General features: G+C 41.7%; 1 protein-coding gene across 5 annotated transcripts in view; it reads left to right on the top strand.

Moving 5' to 3' along the window:
- LOC112234556 (ral guanine nucleotide dissociation stimulator) overlaps positions 1-19307 on the top strand; it is a 114359-nt gene that overhangs the window by 17405 nt on the left and 77647 nt on the right. For 4 of the 5 annotated variants that reach the window (XR_006080647.1, XM_024402729.2, XM_024402731.2 and 1 more), the window contains exon 1: positions 13834-14225. The exons of the other annotated variant lie outside the window; for it this stretch is intronic. Coding sequence is in view for 3 of the 4 variants with exons in the window: in XM_024402729.2 (XP_024258497.1) it covers positions 14034-14225 (192 nt within the window). In the remaining variant the exon portion in view is untranslated. Of the gene's footprint in view, positions 1-13833; positions 14226-19307 lie in introns of those variants that run through there. 5 annotated transcript variants of the gene reach the window in all.

The raw sequence follows: 19307 nt of genomic DNA on the forward strand, positions 1-19307 counted from the left end.
GTTCTGTTACTAAAAGAATGTGCAGCAAAAATTCGTAATGGCAGCCTATATACCCTATAGTGTGACCATAAACTTTAGAGTAGCCACAGTGAAACAGATCATACTCATCCGTCTGCCCTCTTTGGCCCCCTTGTGAGAGCGTTGCTATGCTAATAGGTTAGAGACAGCCAAGCCTGTGGACCTAAGCCTCCATTGGCAAACAGCCCAGCTCGGACCACTGTGGGAAAATGGGGAGTCCTCCAATTCCCTTAGCTAGAACTCTACTCCCTGCCGTTGCACTGCCCATATTAGTGCTTTATAGAGCAAAAACCGTCCCCAACTGCTGTAGGGTGGCAGGTAGCCTCAAAGGCTGTGCAGAGTTGCTGGATATTGGCGGGAACTGGAACACGCTGTCGTACACAATGATCCAGTGGATCCAAAACATGCTCAATGGGTGGCATGTCTGGTGAGTATGCAGGCCATGGATGAACTGGGATATTTTTAGCTTCCAGGATTTGTGTACAGATCCTTGTTACATGGGGCTGTGTATTATCATGCTAAAACATTAAGTGATGGCGGTGGATGAATGGCATGACAATGGGCCTCAGGATCTCGTCACATTATCTCTGTGCATTCAAATGCCATCGATAAAATACAATTGTGTTAGTTGTCCGTAGCTTATGCCTGCCCATACCATAACCTCACCACCACCATGGGGCACTCTGTTCACAACGTTAACATCAGCAAACCGGTCGCCCACACGACACCATACACGTGGTATGGGGTTGTGAGGCCGGTTGAGCGTACTGCCAAATTCTCTAAAACAATGGTGGAGGCGGCTTATGGTAGAGAAATTAACATTAAATTATCTGGCAACAGCGCTGGTGGACATTCCTGCAGTCAGCATGCCAATTGCACACTCTCAACTTGAGCCATCTGTGGCATTGTGTTGTATGACAAAACTGCACATTTTAGAGTGGCCTTTTATTGTCCTCAGCACAAGTTGCACCTATGTAATGGTCATGCTGTTTAATCAGCTTCTTGATATGCCACACCTGTCAGATGGATTAAATATCTTGGCAAAGGAGAAATTCTCACTAACAGGGATGTAAACACATTTGTGCATATGGAACATTTTTGGGATATTTTATTTCAGCTCATGAAACATGGGACCAACACTTTACATGTGGAGTTTATATTTTTGTTCAGTATAACATATTATGTTTTATATAGCATTCTTATGCATTCTTAGGGTTCCACAAATGTCGTTTTTAGTTTTGTAGGTTATAGATAGGCACTAAGCATAATTTCTAGAAGTTAACCATCCCCATATTTTCTATTGTGTTGGTATACATGAGGAAGAAGATGCTTCAGGTTTTGGTGTGAGTTGGACAATGCATTGGAACCAGCTGTGATAGAGAGCTGTGTTACCGAACGTGTCCAGTAGGTGTCTCTGTCACTCCTGTGAATTGTTGGCCTGCCCAGCTGTTTACAGTGCAAGCTGGTCTTTCCCAGATGTTTTTGCTCTGCGCTGGGCCTTGTATTCAGGGAGTTCTGTTAAACGAACAGGAAAGGAAAGTTACAGATGTATGATCTTAATTGGATCACCCTGTTGCAGGAGAACTTTTGTGCAATGTAGGACATTTAAAACTTGTAGTGTATTTGAGGTTTAAAAAGGAATTCTGAAGTTTGTCATTTCCATTTAGAAATTTCAGACTTGATTATAATTAATGAAAAATGTATCAACCCCTACAAAAATATCCATTAATTATAATCCATGTAATATTTCACATTTCCTTTTGCTGCGGGATAATATTAAGGTCCCACATGTTCACAGGACATGAAACCTTTGTGAAATAGAAGCAGAAAATACATGACTAATTGTAAGCTAATCATGAGGAACATGTTTAACGAACATCCATGCTTTTCCCTGTATTATGGTGATTTCGTAAAAACAATGTTATAGTGATTCATTATAATTTGTACATTGCGTACATTTCTGCATTCCCTCTCAATGGTCACAGAGAACACACCACATTTTCAATTCTAATGCATAGAAAGCAGCTTATTTATCAATGTGCACACAATTGTGATAAGCATCAATTAACCAAACAGTCCAATGTGAACAGCCAATATGGCCGCCAAACCACCAGCCCACAAATCACATGACATGGATTTGAATTGGAATATCCTAGTCTTTACTCATTGTTATTCTATAGCGTCAGCTCCACTAGGAATAGGGCCTGACAATCAGCTGTGCTTTATGGGAAATCACATGACACACTGCCCTCAACAATCAGATCATCAACTCCTCCAACCAACCATTATTGGGGATGATGTCACAAAGAGCCAGTCACCCACCTTCCCATAATTCCCCTCGTCTCTCTCTCATAATAATGAACAACAATGTGAATATGATCTAATTACCACCAATGTAGCTGATGAGCAACCACAAACCACGAGCAACACTTGCAGTTCAATGGCCAATGGCCTCCCACAATGTTGTCATTCCGTCCGTTACACTCGGCTGTAAATGTGGTTTCTCATAGCCACTCATGGTCAACTTGTTGAGACCTTTGCTCATGTTCTTTTTCCCACCTCCATTACACTCATCGGCAGACAAAGGAGTGTATTCACAAAGAACAGGAGGGCAGGTAAATGCCACTTCCTTTGGCAAGGGGACAATACGAGGGTTTGAATGGAGTTTCTCTCTCTCAGTTTGGGTCTGGCCTCTGGTCACCAGCCTACGGTCACTCTGTCAAAATGTGAGGGCACACTAGGCTTTGTTTGTGCCTGGGTGTTGTGCCTGGTGTGTGATGGGAAGAATGTGTTGTGTCATCACCGTATAGGCTAGTAGCGAGAGTGGCCTAAAGCTGAAATGAGTTCTTGTTTTGTAGCCCTCCATAGAGTTAAGGCTAGTTTTGGCCTAGTCAATAATGGGCATAATGGGCTAATGAACAAATGCAAACAAATACACTGAGTGTGTTTGATTGGTTTGGTTTGGCTTGAACGTGGTGTACAGAATAGTTCTGTCACTGTTGATATCTATACACTCACAAACAGACATTATTATGCACACACCGCTCACTCACACTGATTAACCTTCATATCAATCACAGATCAAGCACACACGCTCTCTCTCTCTTTCTTGCTTACTTATTTCAATCCTCTTCCCTTCACATCTCTTACTATTACTTCCTGGCAATAACCCAAACCTTTATCCCACTAAGTGTTTAATTTGACATCCTTTTCTCAAGCCGCTAACCTTGGTTCACCTGGCTATGTCGTTCTTTAGCTTACCCGACCTAACAAAGGCCTATTTAGTTAGTAGTTAGTACTTCATTTGAGGTAACTATACCTACAGTGGTGGAGCCCACTTCTGACACCAACTGTTACGTTCTTAGATATATGGAAGATGCAAAGAGACGCCAGTCAAGGTAACATGTTTACTGAGAAGATCATGTACCAACTACCACTTAATATTACTATCCAAGATATTCACTATCACTGTACTGGGTCTATTATATAATATTGGGATTTGGGATTTATCCAGACCTCTCCAAGACCCCCCCTTGTGTTTGCTGTGAAAGCAGACAATGGATCTGTCAGTGGTTGGCTAAGAAAAGATTAGCAGAGGGAAATGAAGGCTGAGGTGAAAGAGGGAGGATATCTGCTGTTCTTGTCCAAAGGCCACCCTGTTTCACTATAGTACATAATGTTTCAGAGACTAAGAACATGTACATCAAGATCATTGAAACACGTCCAGCCATGCAGATTCGTCCTGATAGATATATCATAAAAAATGCACCTGTGAGACTGTGCAATAAGGCTCAAGTCTTTGAGCACGAACCAGAGTCAAGAATCAATCAAATGTATTTATAAAGCCCTTTTTCCATCAGCCAATGTCACAAAGTGTTGTACAAAAACCCAGCCTAAAACCCCAAACAGCAAGTAATGCAGATGTAAAAGCATGGTGGCTAGGAAAACCCCCCTAGAAAGGCCAGAACCAAGGAAGAAACCTAGAGAGGAGCCAGGCTATGAGGGGTGGCCAGTCCTCTTCTGGCTGTGCCTGATGGAGATTATAAACCTAGAGAGGAGCCAGGCTATGAGGGGTGGCCAGTCCTCTTCTGGCTGTGCCGGGTGGAGATTATAACAGAACATGTCCAAGATGTTCAAACGTTCATAGGTGACCAGCAGGGTCAGATAATAATAATCACAGTGGTTGTAGAGGGTGTAACAGGTCAGCACCTCAGGAGTAAATGTCGTTTGGTCTTTCATAGCCGGGCATTCAGAGTTAGAGACAGCAGGTGCAGTAGAGAGAGAGTCTAAAACACCAGGTCCGGGACAAGGTAGCACATCCGGTGAACAGGTCAGGGTTCCATAGGCAGAACAGTTGAGACTGGAGCAGCAGCATGACCAGGTGGACTGGGGGCATCAAGGAGTCATCAGGCCAGGTAGTCCTGAGGCATGGTCCTATGGCTCAGGTTCTCAGAGAGAAAGAGTGAGAGAAAGAGAGAGAAAAAGCGAGAGAGAGAATTAGAGCATACTTAAATTCACACAAGACACTGGAAAAGACAGGAGAGATACTCCAGCTATAACAGACTGACCCTAGCCCCCCGACACATAAAATATTTCAGAATAAATACTGGAGGCTGAGACAGGAGGGGTCGGGAGACACTGTGGCCCGGACAGGGCCAAACAGGCAGGATATAACCCACCCACTTTGCCAAAGCAAAGCCCCCACACCACTAGAGGGATATCTTCAACCATCAACCTACTACCCTGAGACAAGGCCGAGTATAGCCCACCAAGATCTCCCCCACGGCACCAACCCGAGGGGGGCACCAACCCGTACAGGAAGATCACATCAGTGACTCAACCCACTCAAGTGATGCCGTGTAAGTGGACCTATCGCATTATAATCTCTATGGATGTACCCTGTGACCTCTTTAGCAAAATCATCTTTGGTGTATTTTAGAACATCCTTTGAATTCATAGGGGTGCAAAACGGTCAAAATGGTTGTCCTCTGATCTCCTGTGTTCATATTTAACCCAGCCCCACCTGGACTGTCCCAATAATCTGAGAATGGCGTGGGGTCTGTGTGGGGGATACCTTTAGATGGTTCAGCCCATTTATTGACTGGGAACTGGAAGAAAGGAAAAACCTGCACTCACTGAAATATTCTTTAAGTTTTAATGTATTTTTTTTTAGCAGCAGAGGTCAGAACAAACAGACGCATTTTGGCGGCAGCCGTCATCAGCTGGTCCATGTGTGTTTCTTGATCTTAAAGATGTCCGTGGCCCTAGAAGAACTTTCTACAGGAAAGCAAACCAATTAAACTATCACGTTTGAGGTAAGACCCAGATGCAGACAACGTCAAATTAACAACAGGTTATTAATCCAACAGGGGCAGGCTAAAGACAGGTCAATGCAGGCAGGGGCCGGTAATCCAGATAATCAATCAACAATCAAGAGACAGGAACAGAGTGTAAAACGCTAGTAGGCTTGACAAAACAAAGCGAACTGGCAACAGACAAACAGAGAACACAGGTATATATACACAGTGGATAATGGGGAAGATGGGCGACATCTGGAGGGGGGTGGAGACAATCACAAATACAGGTGAAACAGATCAGGGTGTGACAAAACCCAGATCGTATCAAACACACTGCAGATATTTGGTTTCAGAGAAGTTAAAAAACACCTGGCTTATGTAAATGACTGACTTATAGTTGGGAGTGTCTCGCCCAGACTCCAGGTGTTTCAAGCTCCTTGGCTTCCTCTCTATTTATTACACCAAGAGTGATTCCATGAGACAGCTGGTTCCCTGTAACGTCTTGTTTCCCCCTTAGATCTGATCACCCATGGACAATAAGTGGATTTGGATGGAGGAGGGTGCTTTTTTTTATACAGCTGCCTTTGATTTGTTAAATTGTATTTGATGATAGTGGTTTCTAAAACCCAATTTTATCTCCATTGCGATGAAGGACAGCACTGCTGAAAATAACACAGTCTGAGGGGGTGCTTTCCCTCCCTCCTCCACTATTGCATAAGAGATGGTTAATGGGAAATTAAATTGGACTCAAATGAATTGGAGAGAGGGTTCAATTTGGGTTTGGGGACAGGGTGAGGGCTTTCAAGCATGCACACACAGACAACCTAGAAATAGCAGCCTCGTGTGCAAGGCCCTCTACATTTTTGCACTAGTATAACAACAGTCAGGTAAGAGGGGCTGCTGGTGTATAGGGAATATGGTATAGTGTGGCATGTACAGTGCATTCGGAGAGTATTCAGACCCCTTGACTTTTTCCACATTTTGTTACGTTACGTTTATTCATCGATCTACACACAGAAACCGTTCAAGATGGTTTTTAGATATTTTTTCAAATTTCTAAAACAGAAAAACAGAAAAAAATTATTTACATAAGTATTCAGACCCTTTGCTCTGCGACTCGAAATTTGATCTCTGATGCATCCTGTTTCCATTGGTCATCCTTGAGATGTTTCTACAACTTGATTGGAGTCGACCTGTGGTAAATTCAAATGATTGCACATGATTTTATAAAGCACACACCTGTCTATATAAGGTCCCACAGTTGACAGTGCATGTCAGAGCAAAAACCAAGCCATGAGGTCGAAGGAATTATCTGTAGTGTTCCGAGACAGGATTGTGTTGAGGCACAGATCTGGGGAAGGGTACCAAAACATTTTTGCAGCATTGACTGTCCCCAATTACACAGTGGCCTTAATCATTCTTAAATGGAAGAGTTTGGAACCACCAAGACTCTTCCAAGAGCTAGCCGCCCGGCCAAACTGAGCAATCGGGGGAGGTGACCAAGAACCTAATGGTCACTCTGACAGAGCTCCAGAGTTCCTCTGTGGAGAAGAGAGAAACTTTCAGAAGGACAACCATCTCTGCAGAACTCCACCAATCAGACCGTTATGGTAGAGGGGCCAGACGGAAGCCATTCCTCAGTAAAATGAACATGACAGCCCGCTTGGAGTTTGCCAAAAGGCACCTAAAGGACTCTCAGACAACGAGAAACAAAATTCTCTGGTCTGATGAAACCAAGATTGAACTCTTTGGCCTGAATGCCAAGTGTCAGGTCTGGAGGAAACCTGGCACCATCCCTACGGTGAAGCATGGTGGTGGCAGCATTATGCTGTGGGGATGTTTTTCAGCAGCAGAGACTGGGAGACTAGTCAGGATCGAGGGAAAGATGAACGGAGCAAAGTACAGAGAGATTCATGATTTAAACCTACTCCAGATTACCCATGACCTCAGACTGGGACAAAGGTTCTCCTTCCAACAGGACAATGTTGAAGCCAAGCCAAATCAGGAGTGGCTGTGGGACAAGTCTCTGAATGTCCTTGAGTGTCCCAGCCAGAGTCCGGACTTGAACCCGATTGAACATCTCTGGAGATACCTGAAAATTGCTGTGCAGCGATGCTCTCCATCCAACATGACAGAGCTTGAAAGGATCTGCAGAGGAAAAGGGGAGAAACTACCCAAATACAGGTGTGCCAAGCTTGTAGAGTCATATCCAAGAAGACTGGAGGCTGAAATCGCTGCCAAAGGTGCTTCAACAAAGTACTAAGTAAAGGGTCTGAATACTTATCTAAATGTGATATTTCCGTTTGTTTTTTATACATTTGCAAAAAGAAATATCTTGTTTGTCATTATGGGATATGAAAACTATTTCATCAATTTTATTATAATGCTATAACGTAACAAAATGTGGGAAAAGTGAAGAGGTCTGAAAACTTTCATATATTTATCATTATTATATTTTTTTATTTTTGTCATTTTTATTAGAAGTACGAGGTGTCCTCATGTGTAGGTATTGGTAAGGAAAACATTGTTCTCTTGTATGTGTGTGCGTGTGACCCCGTATGGCTTTCTGTACTAGAACGTACCGTATTATGGTTTGCCACCCCCTTCACACACACACACACACTGTGCTGTGACCTGATCTATCATAACATGACTAAGTCATCATTGGGTATCCTAGAAGTCACATGACTTTCTAGCAACGACTTCATATGCTCTTCCGCATGTCATGGGATGTGTGTGTGCATGTGTGCCCAAGTCCTACTAGTATGCTGGCATATACAGCAATAACCTGTATACCCCAGAGCTGTCAACATGGGTAATAACAGTGTGCAGGCCATCTTGTTCTATAATAGTATTCTTTATTAGCCCAGCACTGTTTTTAAGGATGTGCGTATGACCACAAACATCTCTAATGCAGCAATGTGTCAATGATTGAGTGTCTTTTTATTGGCATATCAAGAGATCTGTAGCTTTTTCCACTATCACGTTCACTCTTAACTTGTTATTTCTGATTTGACGCAACACAAGTTTTATAAACATTTTAGGAAATCACGTCTTATTTTGGAAAATTTTCCAGTAGTTACTTTTTCTCAGAAAAACGATTTCCATAATTCCTCTGCATTTCCTAGTCCAAAAGCCCATCCGGCTCAGCTATAGTACCAGCCATAGCTATAGTTCATGGATGTGGTGTCCCAGAGATAAGAGGAGGGAATGGTGGTCTGGATTGTTGTCTTCCCGGTGTTGAGTCCTTATCAGCTTCAGTGTCATTACTCAGAAGTCTCTGTAGTCTATCTCCAGTATCTCCTTTACTGATCAGCACCTTTTTAATGAGGACCAAGAGGGGGAGAGAGGGAGGAGGGGGAGAGGGAGTACAGGGGGAAGTCTATCACATATTTAATGGTGACCTCTGCTGTAGGAACGTTCAGATATATGTGTGTGTGTGTGTGTGTGTGTGTGTGTGAGAGAGAAATAGAGAAATAGAGGGAAATAGAAAGAGTGGGATGTCTGTATTGGATTCACCAGTGTGACTTAGTGAGTGTATTTTACAGTGTTGAACTTGAGTTCAAAAGATCATGAGTTTTTGTCTATGTGAATGAGGATGTTATAATGAATGTGTATGTGTGTGTGACTGTGAGAATGTGTATTTGTCCTCACATGGAGAGATATAACCTACATTACATATACATTCTATATACTGTACTTTGGCATACAATTACGCTAAAAACAGAACTCTCAAGACACCCTAATAGTCCAGAGTGCAGAGCCACATTTCTGTCATGACTGGCATTTGGCTAATTTCAATCCTATTACTGTAGCAACTCCATTTGATGTTATACAACAGTGAAGAATGTTATTGTACCTCTGTCCCTATGCTTCTAAGTGTAGCCTAGATCTAATTTGATAATTATAGAGGCAATGCACCTGATTGTATCTAGAAAGGGACTGGTGAATATGAGGGTCGCCTGGTTAATTGGCTGTCCTGTATTACCTTGTTTGACCGGTATTTATATGAGTTATTATCATTCATCCTATTAAGAGAGAGAGAAATAGAGAGAGATTCAGAGAGAGAGATAAATGGCAGTTAGACATGGGTGGTGTGGGTCCCCTACACACTTAGAAAAAGTGGTTATTTGGCTGTTTCAATAGGAGAACCCTTTTTTGTTCCAGGGAGAACCCTTTTTAGTTCCAGGGAGAACCCTTTTTAGTTCCAGAGAGAACCCTTTTTAGTTCCAGGGAGAACCCTTTTTAGTTCCAGGGAGAACCCTTTTTAGATCCACCTGAAACCAAAAGGGGTTCTTCAAAGGGTTCTCCTATTGGAACAGCCGAAGAACCCTTTAAGGTTGTAAATAAGAGTGTGGGTAAGGGAACAGTTTAGGCCAGGGCATGAAGCAGGAGAGATGCTTTGCATTTCAAAGCTGCTGAGCTATGCCTGGAGTCCGTTCTATTTGAGTAGCTGTGTAATTAATTAGAAAAGAGGTGACACGGAGAGAAATGCTCTTCCATTGCCATTTCCTACACTGTACAACTATGTCTGTACTCTTTGGAATGGTTTCCCAGATGAAAATTAAGAATCTCCATTGAAAGTGGTTTTTAGTCCAGGAATGAATCTGTCTTAATCTGCGTTTGGGAACCTGGCTTTTTGTGTAAGTGTGCTATTTTCAAATACATTTCTCTCATCTGTAACGCAACACTGGTGTCTGACGAGCAGAAGATAAGAGGAAATCTCTGCTTCGTCCGTCGGTGATGGCTAAGGTTGATAGCCCCGGCCCACACTATTATATAACATGCTTGAGAATCTTTGGTTACAAGCTACCCTCAAGTAGCACACAAGCTATTTCAGCTCCACTTATCATTTTATATTCTGGGATCACAAAAAAGCCAGACCAACTAATAAAATGGCATCCCATAATTTGTTTCTGAACCTTACCTGCAGGTTAACGTCGAAAATGCCGAAGAGTCAAAATATAGGAAATAATAAGCTTCCACAGAGCAGTGGTGGAAAAAGTACCCAAATCTCTTGAGTAAAAGTAAAGATGTATTATTTTATTTATTTCACCTTTATTTAACCAGGTAGGCTAGTTGAGAACACCTTTATTTAACCAGGTAGGCTAGTTGAGAACACCTTTATTTAACCAGGTAGGCTAGTTGAGAACACCTTTATTTAACCAGGTAGGCTAGTTGAGAACACCTTTATTTAACCAGGTAGGCTAGTTGAGAACACCTTTATTTAACCAGGTAGGCTAGTTGAGAACACCTTTATTTAACCAGGTAGGCTAGTTGAGAACACCTTTATTTAACCAGGTAGGCTAGTTGAGAACACCTTTATTTAACCAGGTAGGCTAGTTGAGAACACCTTTATTTAACCAGGTAGGCTAGTTGAGAACACCTTTATTTAACCAGGTAGGCCAGTTGAGAACACCTTTATTTAACCAGGTAGGCAAGTTGAGAACAAGTTCTCATTTGCAACTGCGACCTGGCCAAGATAAAGCAAAGCAGTTCGACACATACAACAACACAGAGTTACACATGAAGTAAAACAAACATAGAGTCAATAATACAGTAGAAAAATGAGTCTATATACAATGTGAGCAAATGAGGTGAGATAAGGGAGGCAAAGGCAAAAAAAGGCCATGGTGGCGAAGTAAATACAATATAGCAAGTAAAACACTGGAATGGTTGATTTGCAGTGGAAGAATGTGCAAAGTAGAGATAGAAATAATGGGGTGCAAAGGAGCAAAATAAATAAATACAGTAGGGAAAGAGGTAATTGTTTGGGCTAAATTATAGATGGGCTATGTACAGGTGCAGTAATCTGCGAGCTGCTCTGACAGCTGCTGCTTAAAGCTAGTGAGGGAGATAAGTGTTTCCAGTTTCAAAGATTTTTGTAGTTCGTTCCAGTCATTGGCAGCAGAGAACTGGAAGGAGAGGTGGCCAAAGGAAGAATTGGTTTTGGGGGTGACCAGAGAGATCTACCTGCTGGAGCTCGTGCAACAGGTGGGTGCTGCTATGGTGACCAGCAAGCTGAGATAAGGGGGGACTTTACCTAGCAGGGTCTTGTAGATGACCTGGAGCCAGTGGGTTTGGCGACGAGTATGAAGCAAGGGCCAGCCAACGAGAGCGTACAGGTCGCAGTGGTGGGTAGTATATGGGGCTTTGGTGACATATGGGGCTTTGGTGTTTGATGTGAGTCTGGAAGGAGAGTTTACAGTCTAACCAAACACCTAGGTATTTGTAGTTGTCCACATATTCTAAGTCAGAACTCTGGAGCGGGATTGTTTTGGAGGTGGAGGGTCCGTCATGGTCTGGGGCAGTGTGTCACAGCATCATCGGACTGAGCTTGTTGTCAATGCAGGCAATCTCAACGCTGTGCATTACAGGGAAGACATCCTCCTCCCTCATGTGGTACCCTTCCTGCAGGCTCATCCAGACATGACCCTCCAGCATGACAATGCCACCAGCCATACTGCTCGTTCTGTGCGTGATTTCCAAGACAGGAATGTCAGTGTTCTGTCATGGCCAGTGAAGAACACAGATCTCAATCCCAGTGAGCATGTCTGGGACCTGTTGGATCGGAGGATGAGCACTAGGGCCATTTCCCCCAGAAATGTCCAGGAACTTGCAGGTGCCTTGGTGGAAGAGAGGGGTAACATCTCACAGTAAGAACTGGCAAATCTGGTGCAGTCCATGAGGAGGAGATGCACTGCAGTACTTAATGCAGCTGGTGGCCACATCAGATACTGACTGTTACTTTTGATTTTGACACCCCCTTTTGTTCAGGGACACATTATTCTATTTCTGTTAGTCACATGTCAGTGGAACTTGTTCAGTTTATGTCGTTGAATCTTGTTACGTTCATACAAATATTTACACATGTTAAGTTTGCTGAAAATAAACGCAGTTGACAGAGAGAGGACGTTTCTTTTTTTGCTGAGTTTAGTTCACTACTACCCAACCCTGGTTTTCAGCCTGTGCTTACTGGCAGTGAGTCGGCCTGCTCAGTCCACACATAACACAAAACAGATGTAGAAAGTGGAGCAGCCAAGATGTTGCTATGATTATGTGTGGGGGCAACTTGAGACACAAATGAGTTTGTTTCTTTTCTCTGTTTTGTATTTCACTTTCACAGTGTAATTTTACACTGTGAAATACTGTTTTTCAAACACTGCCTTTAAGCAATTAAAGAGCCCAGAGTAAATATGCTTCAATGCAACGGTTGGTTGCACAACTGTGGGGCAAAACAGCCAGGGTTGGATAGATTGTTGATAACTTGTAAACTATATTTGGTCTCCAATATTTATTGAAAACAAATAGTTGCACAATGAACACTTGTCTCTCAAATACATTGTTACAATTGTTGGTTAGCAAGTTCTCTTGCAAATATTTTCAATATTAGCATAGATGCGACATCAGTCAAAAGAACTCAAAACAAGACATGCTATCAAGAACGAGCCACTTACAATTCCACATGGCGGTTTGTTGTCATTGTTGCTAGCTATCTGACCATCCAGAATCATAACAACATACGGCGTTCTACCCCTTTGAAGCGTGCACATCGTGTTCGTGATGTTGTCAGCTAACCCGTCTATAGTGTAATACACTATTATGTTTGTTTTTAAGGTGCTAGACAGTGAGAATGTAGGCTTGAATGTAGGCCTAATAGATTTGTTAGAAACGTTTAACAGATGGTTTTGGGAAGAGCACCACCCTTACAAATCCCAATTTATGCTCTGGCATGCATACTGCACAGTAGAACTATAGACACTATTATAAACTGGGTGGTCGAGCCCTGAATGCTAATTGGCTGACAGCTGTGATATATCAGTCCATATACCACTGCTCTAATGACATTGGTAACCAGTTTATAATAGCAATAATGCACCTCAGGTGTTTGTGGTAAATGGCCAATACACTGTAACTTGGCTAAGGGCTGTATCCAGTTGCGTCGTGACTAAGAACAGCCCTTAGCCGTGGTATATTGCCCATAGTGGCAAAAGAGCCTAATATTGCTCTCATGGAATGGATGTCATTTCTTGATAGAAGGATACAGATCTATCATAGAAATCAAGGGCTATTTGCAAGTGAAAACAAAAAAAGGTCATGAGACATTTTGCCCAGTTGTTTAAATTTCTTTTGGTGGACACATTATGCCTATTCCCTTATACTTCCGAGTAGTGCAGCGGTCTAAAGCACTGCATCTCAGTGCAAGAGGCATCACTACAGTCCCTGGTTTGAATCCAGGCTGTATCACATCCAGCTGTGATTGAGAGTCCCATAGGGCAGAGCGCATTTGGCCCAGGTTTGACCGTTGTAAATAAGAATTTGTTCTTAACTGACGTGCCCAGTTAAATAAAGGCTACATTTAGAAACGTTAACATGAGGGTGTGAATCGTGGTAAGAGCACTAAAGTTTACTACCTATGTCCTACAGAACGACTTTGCTGCGAAAATGACATCAGCTTCTCAAGAGGGGGCAGGCTTCCTGCGTCGGGGGAGGATCTGTGGAGGGCCTTTCCAAGCTAACCCCGTCCTCGCTTCCCGCAGCAGACATACTGTACACACACAAATTGGTTTGTAGCCTACATTCACCCGGGTCTTCTGCTTGCTTTTGTGAGAAAAAGGACCGTGCCACCGTTTTTAACCGCATGACATGATGAAAGATTACCGCGGTGTGGGCTTCGTAACAATGTTGCCGTTGTAGCAATACAGACGGACGACACCAATGGTTTATCTAACGGTAGCTCAGTGTGAGGGGCGCATAATCAAGCTGGGTTCCCCTGATGTGATGTTCGATGCCAGCACCTGGAGGATTCGCAACATCTGGGACGGCGTGAAACTAGAGGTCGCCGGGAATGTGAGCCCCGTTGTCCTGCATAGCTTCACCCAATTGGACCCCGACCTTCCGCTGTTGGAGGTAAGGAAATCACCAGAAATGTGTTCACTGCGCGCTGGGCGCACTGTACATTTGTGTGGTTCATTCATGCGTCTGGTGACGGGTCTGCTGTCGAATCTGCGACATCTGATCGATAAGCAAGAATGGCCTATGGTTTTTAGAGGAGAAACGGTATGTTCTGTTGTGTTTTGTTGTTTCTTTCTGCCTTAGTGTCAATGAACCAGTTACTCAAGTTCAATACATTTAAGTGCAGATGTCCTTTTGATATTCCGCAACATTGTTTTAGTAGCCCACTTGTTTTCTGAAATGTTTCAACGCACGTTGTGAAATATACATGCTTTATTGATGAAGAATAAACATGAAACCAGTTTCATAATATAGGCAGTTTTTATTATTTTATTTTACTTTATAACTTTTGCAGGGAGTCAACAATGAGACACAGGTCTCTTTTGCAAGTGAACCCTGCAAACAACTTGCTGTACAAGTCATGTGATGAAACTACAATAGTCCATAATGTATAGACACTCAACTATAACTGTTATAATCTCTGCAAATTACCCAACATTACTTAAAAAATGCTGTGATTAATAAATTGCATTAATCAGTCATATTAATCACCCATGATTGGAGGACAAGGTGGCATGCGTTTTTTTTTTTTAAAATTTTTTTTAACCTTTTTTTACCTTTATTGAACTAGGCAAGTCAGTTAAGAACAAAATCTTATTTTCATCATCAATTTGATTTGAATAAAACAATTATTTTTATATGGAACAAACACCAGTCACTAGTTATTTTCCCATCCAAATGGCACGAGGCAGCTTTTAAAACTGCCAGTGAACCAGTAGAAGTCATTGATTCAATTGGATTCCAATGGGTCACCGTGTTAATTGCTGTCCAAGCAGTGTGTGTTCTACTTACCAAATAACACACTACCTCATTGGAGATTCCATAGGTTATAGGCTATGTTATAAGGTCTCTTTGGTCCTGAGATTCTGTGTTTCTGTTTGTGAAGGTGACAAGGGTTTATTCTGTCTCGTCTAGTACAGCTAGTAGACACAAGCTTTTTTTTTCAGGTTGGCTTTTACATTTTACGCTCTCGTTGGCTGCCCCCGCTTCATACTCGTCGCCAAACCCACTGGCTACAGGTTATGTACAAGTCTCTGCTAGGTAAAGCCCCGCCCAATCTCAGCTCGCTGGTCACCATAGCAGCACCCACTCGTAGCACACGCTCCAGCAGGTATATCTCACTGTTCACCCCCAAAGCCAATTCCTCCTTTGGTCGACTTTCCTTCCAGTTCTCTGCTGCCACTGACTGGAACGAATTGCAAAAATCACTGAAGCTGGAGATTCCCATCTCCCTCACTAGCTTTAAGAACCAGCTGTCAGAGCAGCTCACAGATCACGGCACCTGTTCATAGCCCATCTGAATACAGCCCATCTATCTACCTCATTCCCATACTGTATTTATATATTTTCAGTATCTCTACTTGCACATCCATCTTTTGTACATCTACCATTCCAGTGTTTAATTGCCATATTGTAATTACTTCGCCACCATGGCCTATTTATTGCCTCAACTCCCTTATTTGACCTTATTTGCACTCACTGTATATAGACTTTGTTTTCTTTTTTTTCTACTGTATATTTTGTTCATTCCATGTGTAACTGTGTTGTTGTATGTGTCGAACTGCTATGCTTTATCTTGGCCAGTTCGCAGTTGCAAATGAGAACTTGTTCTCAACTAGCCTACCTGGTTAAATAAAGGTGAAATATTTTTTTTTAAAAATAGTACACACCACAGTATACTATGGTAAACTATAGTATGTACTATAGTACACTATGGTACAATGTCTTATGGGACAGTCTTTTACAATTTAGTACAAAATTCTATAGTAAGTGCTTTTAAAGTTTTTCTCAATCGTGTACAACAATTTTTTGGACAATGTTGTTGATTTACAAAATAGATTCCACAAGACAAAGAAGTATATGAAATACATTCATCAAAAATATATTATACTGTCAAAATTGAAAATACGTTCATCAAAAGAACACGACTGCCTGCAAAAAGATTAACACAACCATTCTCTCTTGAGGCCAAGCAGACAAAACAGAAAGTAAGTCTGTGTTTAAAAAATCCAAGTAGATTAACACATTTTCTTTGGAGTCAATAAATCATTGCGATCAACATTGGAATTACTTTTTAATGTTTTGAAAAAGGTTGTCTAAGATATGCAGAGTACTAAGGCAAGAAAGTAATCAGGAGTTCTGTAAATGGATTTGAGCATTTGATCATTGCTGTTCTGCTATAGATACTGTATATTTCAGTACAAATCTGAAAATTGCTTGTACGTGATTGAGAAAAGCTGTAATAACTGAAAGGTGCTATGGTGTCTAGTGTATTCTACAGTATACTACAACATTCTCTAGTAAGTATTACACAATTGAGGGATACTACAGTGTGTAGTAAAACATTCTACGGTATACTACAACATTCTAAAGTAAGCCCTACATGATCAAGGAATACCCCAGCAAACAAGGGACGTCCTGATGACATTCGGTGACGTTCCCATTAGGTCCCTTAGCACTTTGACATGTACCAACAAATGGGTGTGATCATTCTACACTGGTCGCTGCAGTGTACGCTCAAACCGGTGTGATTAGAATGATTTTTTGGAGCGTCTAGTTTCGATTGACAGTCAGTCTTTGAGATTGCCGCACAATTTTTTTTCACAGAAACAACAAAGTACTGATTAAAGGGTCTGAATATTTATGTAAATGTGATTTCAGTTTTCTATTTTTTATAAATTTGCAAACATTTCTAAAAACCTGTTTTTGCTTTGTCATTATGGGTCATTGTGTTTAGATTGATGAGGAAAAAAACTGTAATCAATTTTAAGACTGTAACGTAGTAAAATGGGGAAAAAGTCAAGGGGTCTGAATATTTTCCAAATGCACTGTATATACTGAACAAAAATATAAACGCGACATGCAACAATTACAAAGATTGAGGAAATCAGTCAATTTAAATAAATAAATTAGGCCCTAATCTATGGATTTCACATAACTGTGAATACAGATATACATCTGTTGGTCACAGATTGTAACGGCCGTTGGTGGAAGAAGGTGAGGACCAAAGCGCAGCGTGGTATGTGTTCGTCATTCATTAAATAGAACTGAACACTAAATACACAGTAACAAAAAGAACAACCGAAACAGCTCCGTCAGGTGTAAAACACAAAACAGAAAGCAACTAGCCACAAAACCCATGTGAGCTACCTAAGTATGGTCCTCAATCAGAGACAACGATAGACAGCTGTCCCTGATTGAGAACCATACCTGGCCAAAAACAAAGAAATACAAAAACATAGAAAAAGGAACATAGAATGCCCACCCTAGTCACACCCGGGCCTAACCAAAATAGAGAATAAAAGCCTCTCTATGGCCAGGGCGTGACACAGATACCTTAAAAAAAAAGGCATCAATAATCCTCGGGATCTTGTCACGGTATTTCTGTGCATTCAAATTGCCATCCATAAAATGCAATTGTGTTCGTTGTCCTTAGCTTATGCCCGTACAATAACCCCACCACCACCATGGGGCACTCGGTTCACAACATTGACATCAGCAAACTGCTTGCCCACACAACACAATACACATGGTCTGCGTTGTGAGGTTTGTTTGGATGCACTGCCAATTTCTCAAAAATTACATTGGAGGCGGCTTATGGTAGAAAAATGAGCAACAGCTCTAGTGGACATTCCTGCAGTCAGCATGCCAATTGTACGCTCCCTCAAAACTTGAGACATCTGTGGCATTGTGTTGTGTGACAAAACTGTACATTTTAGAGTGGCCTTTTATTGTCCCCAGCACATGGTGCATGAGTGTAATGATCAAGCTTTTTAGTCAGCTTTTTGGTAGGCCACACCTGTCAGGTGGATGGATTATCTTGGCAAAGGAGAAATACTCACTAACAGGGATGTAAACAAATTTGAGCATATGGAACATTTCTGGGATCTTTTATTTCAGCTCATGAAACATGGGACCAACACTTTACATGTTGCATTCATATTTTTGTTCTGTGTATATATTTCCTGAGCTTTCTTATATCTCCTAGATATAGAACAGACACTTCAAAACCTTACTCCTTATCATTTATTTTTTGACTGTCTATTTTGCCATTTATGGATTTGTTATTCATTGTGTTTCTATGGGCTATAATAGTGAAGGCCAAATTAAATATTTTTTGGAGATACCTAAAGGGGTCCTAAAGTTCTAAATCAAATAGATAAATGATCCATGGCATGACCTTCTTAAAACAATTCTTTGAACCAACCGTACACTAAAGACCTTTGTGAGTGGTGTGTGACTGCGAAGCGTTTCAACCATCCATGAATCTTTGAATCTTCTCCATCGTGTAGTTCTGGAGGGAGGAGAAGCGTTGGCTTACTAACTCAGAACTGCTGCTTGTCCTTTGTGGAAATAAGGGCCTCAGCTGCATTTCACATCTGCTGTTTCATTAAGCAACTCTGCTTTCTCTCACCCATACTGTACTGTACAAAAGCAGAGGAGGCTTGAGCGAGAGCAACTGGTGTCCATTTCTACCCAGGCACATAGATATAGTGTGCAGGCATAAGGAAACAGGTTGTATTGTGGTAATTGACACACTATCCAAATCTTATGGCCATAAATCACTAGCAAAACTTGGTCAAAGAGGAGAATTTAAAGCAACTTGTGCTGACTATGCTCTGCAATTAGTATGCGCATTGCGAAGACCTTAATGATAGGGACAAGCCTAGTAGGGGCTGAGTTCAATTGTAACTTGTGTACAGTATTTATTCATTAGTAATTATGCAGTAGTGAGCAGTAGATATGAACATAAAGTTCCATGGTCAGATACACTCAGAGAATGGTTTTGAGGACTCTAAATTTGACATGGACTCCCCTAACAAACCTTTCAGAATTGCTCAAGAATACGACAGGTGTGTTTGTGCTGCGGCTGTTGTAAACAAAGATACTAAATACACATTGCTAATGAAGATTGTATTGGATTTGATTGTAGTTTCCACTATAAAATAATAATAGTATAATATTATTATTACAGAT

The sequence above is a fragment of the Oncorhynchus tshawytscha genome, linkage group LG33 (genome assembly GCF_018296145.1).
Source record: "Oncorhynchus tshawytscha isolate Ot180627B linkage group LG33, Otsh_v2.0, whole genome shotgun sequence".
Taxonomy (NCBI): Eukaryota; Metazoa; Chordata; class Actinopteri; order Salmoniformes; family Salmonidae; genus Oncorhynchus; species Oncorhynchus tshawytscha.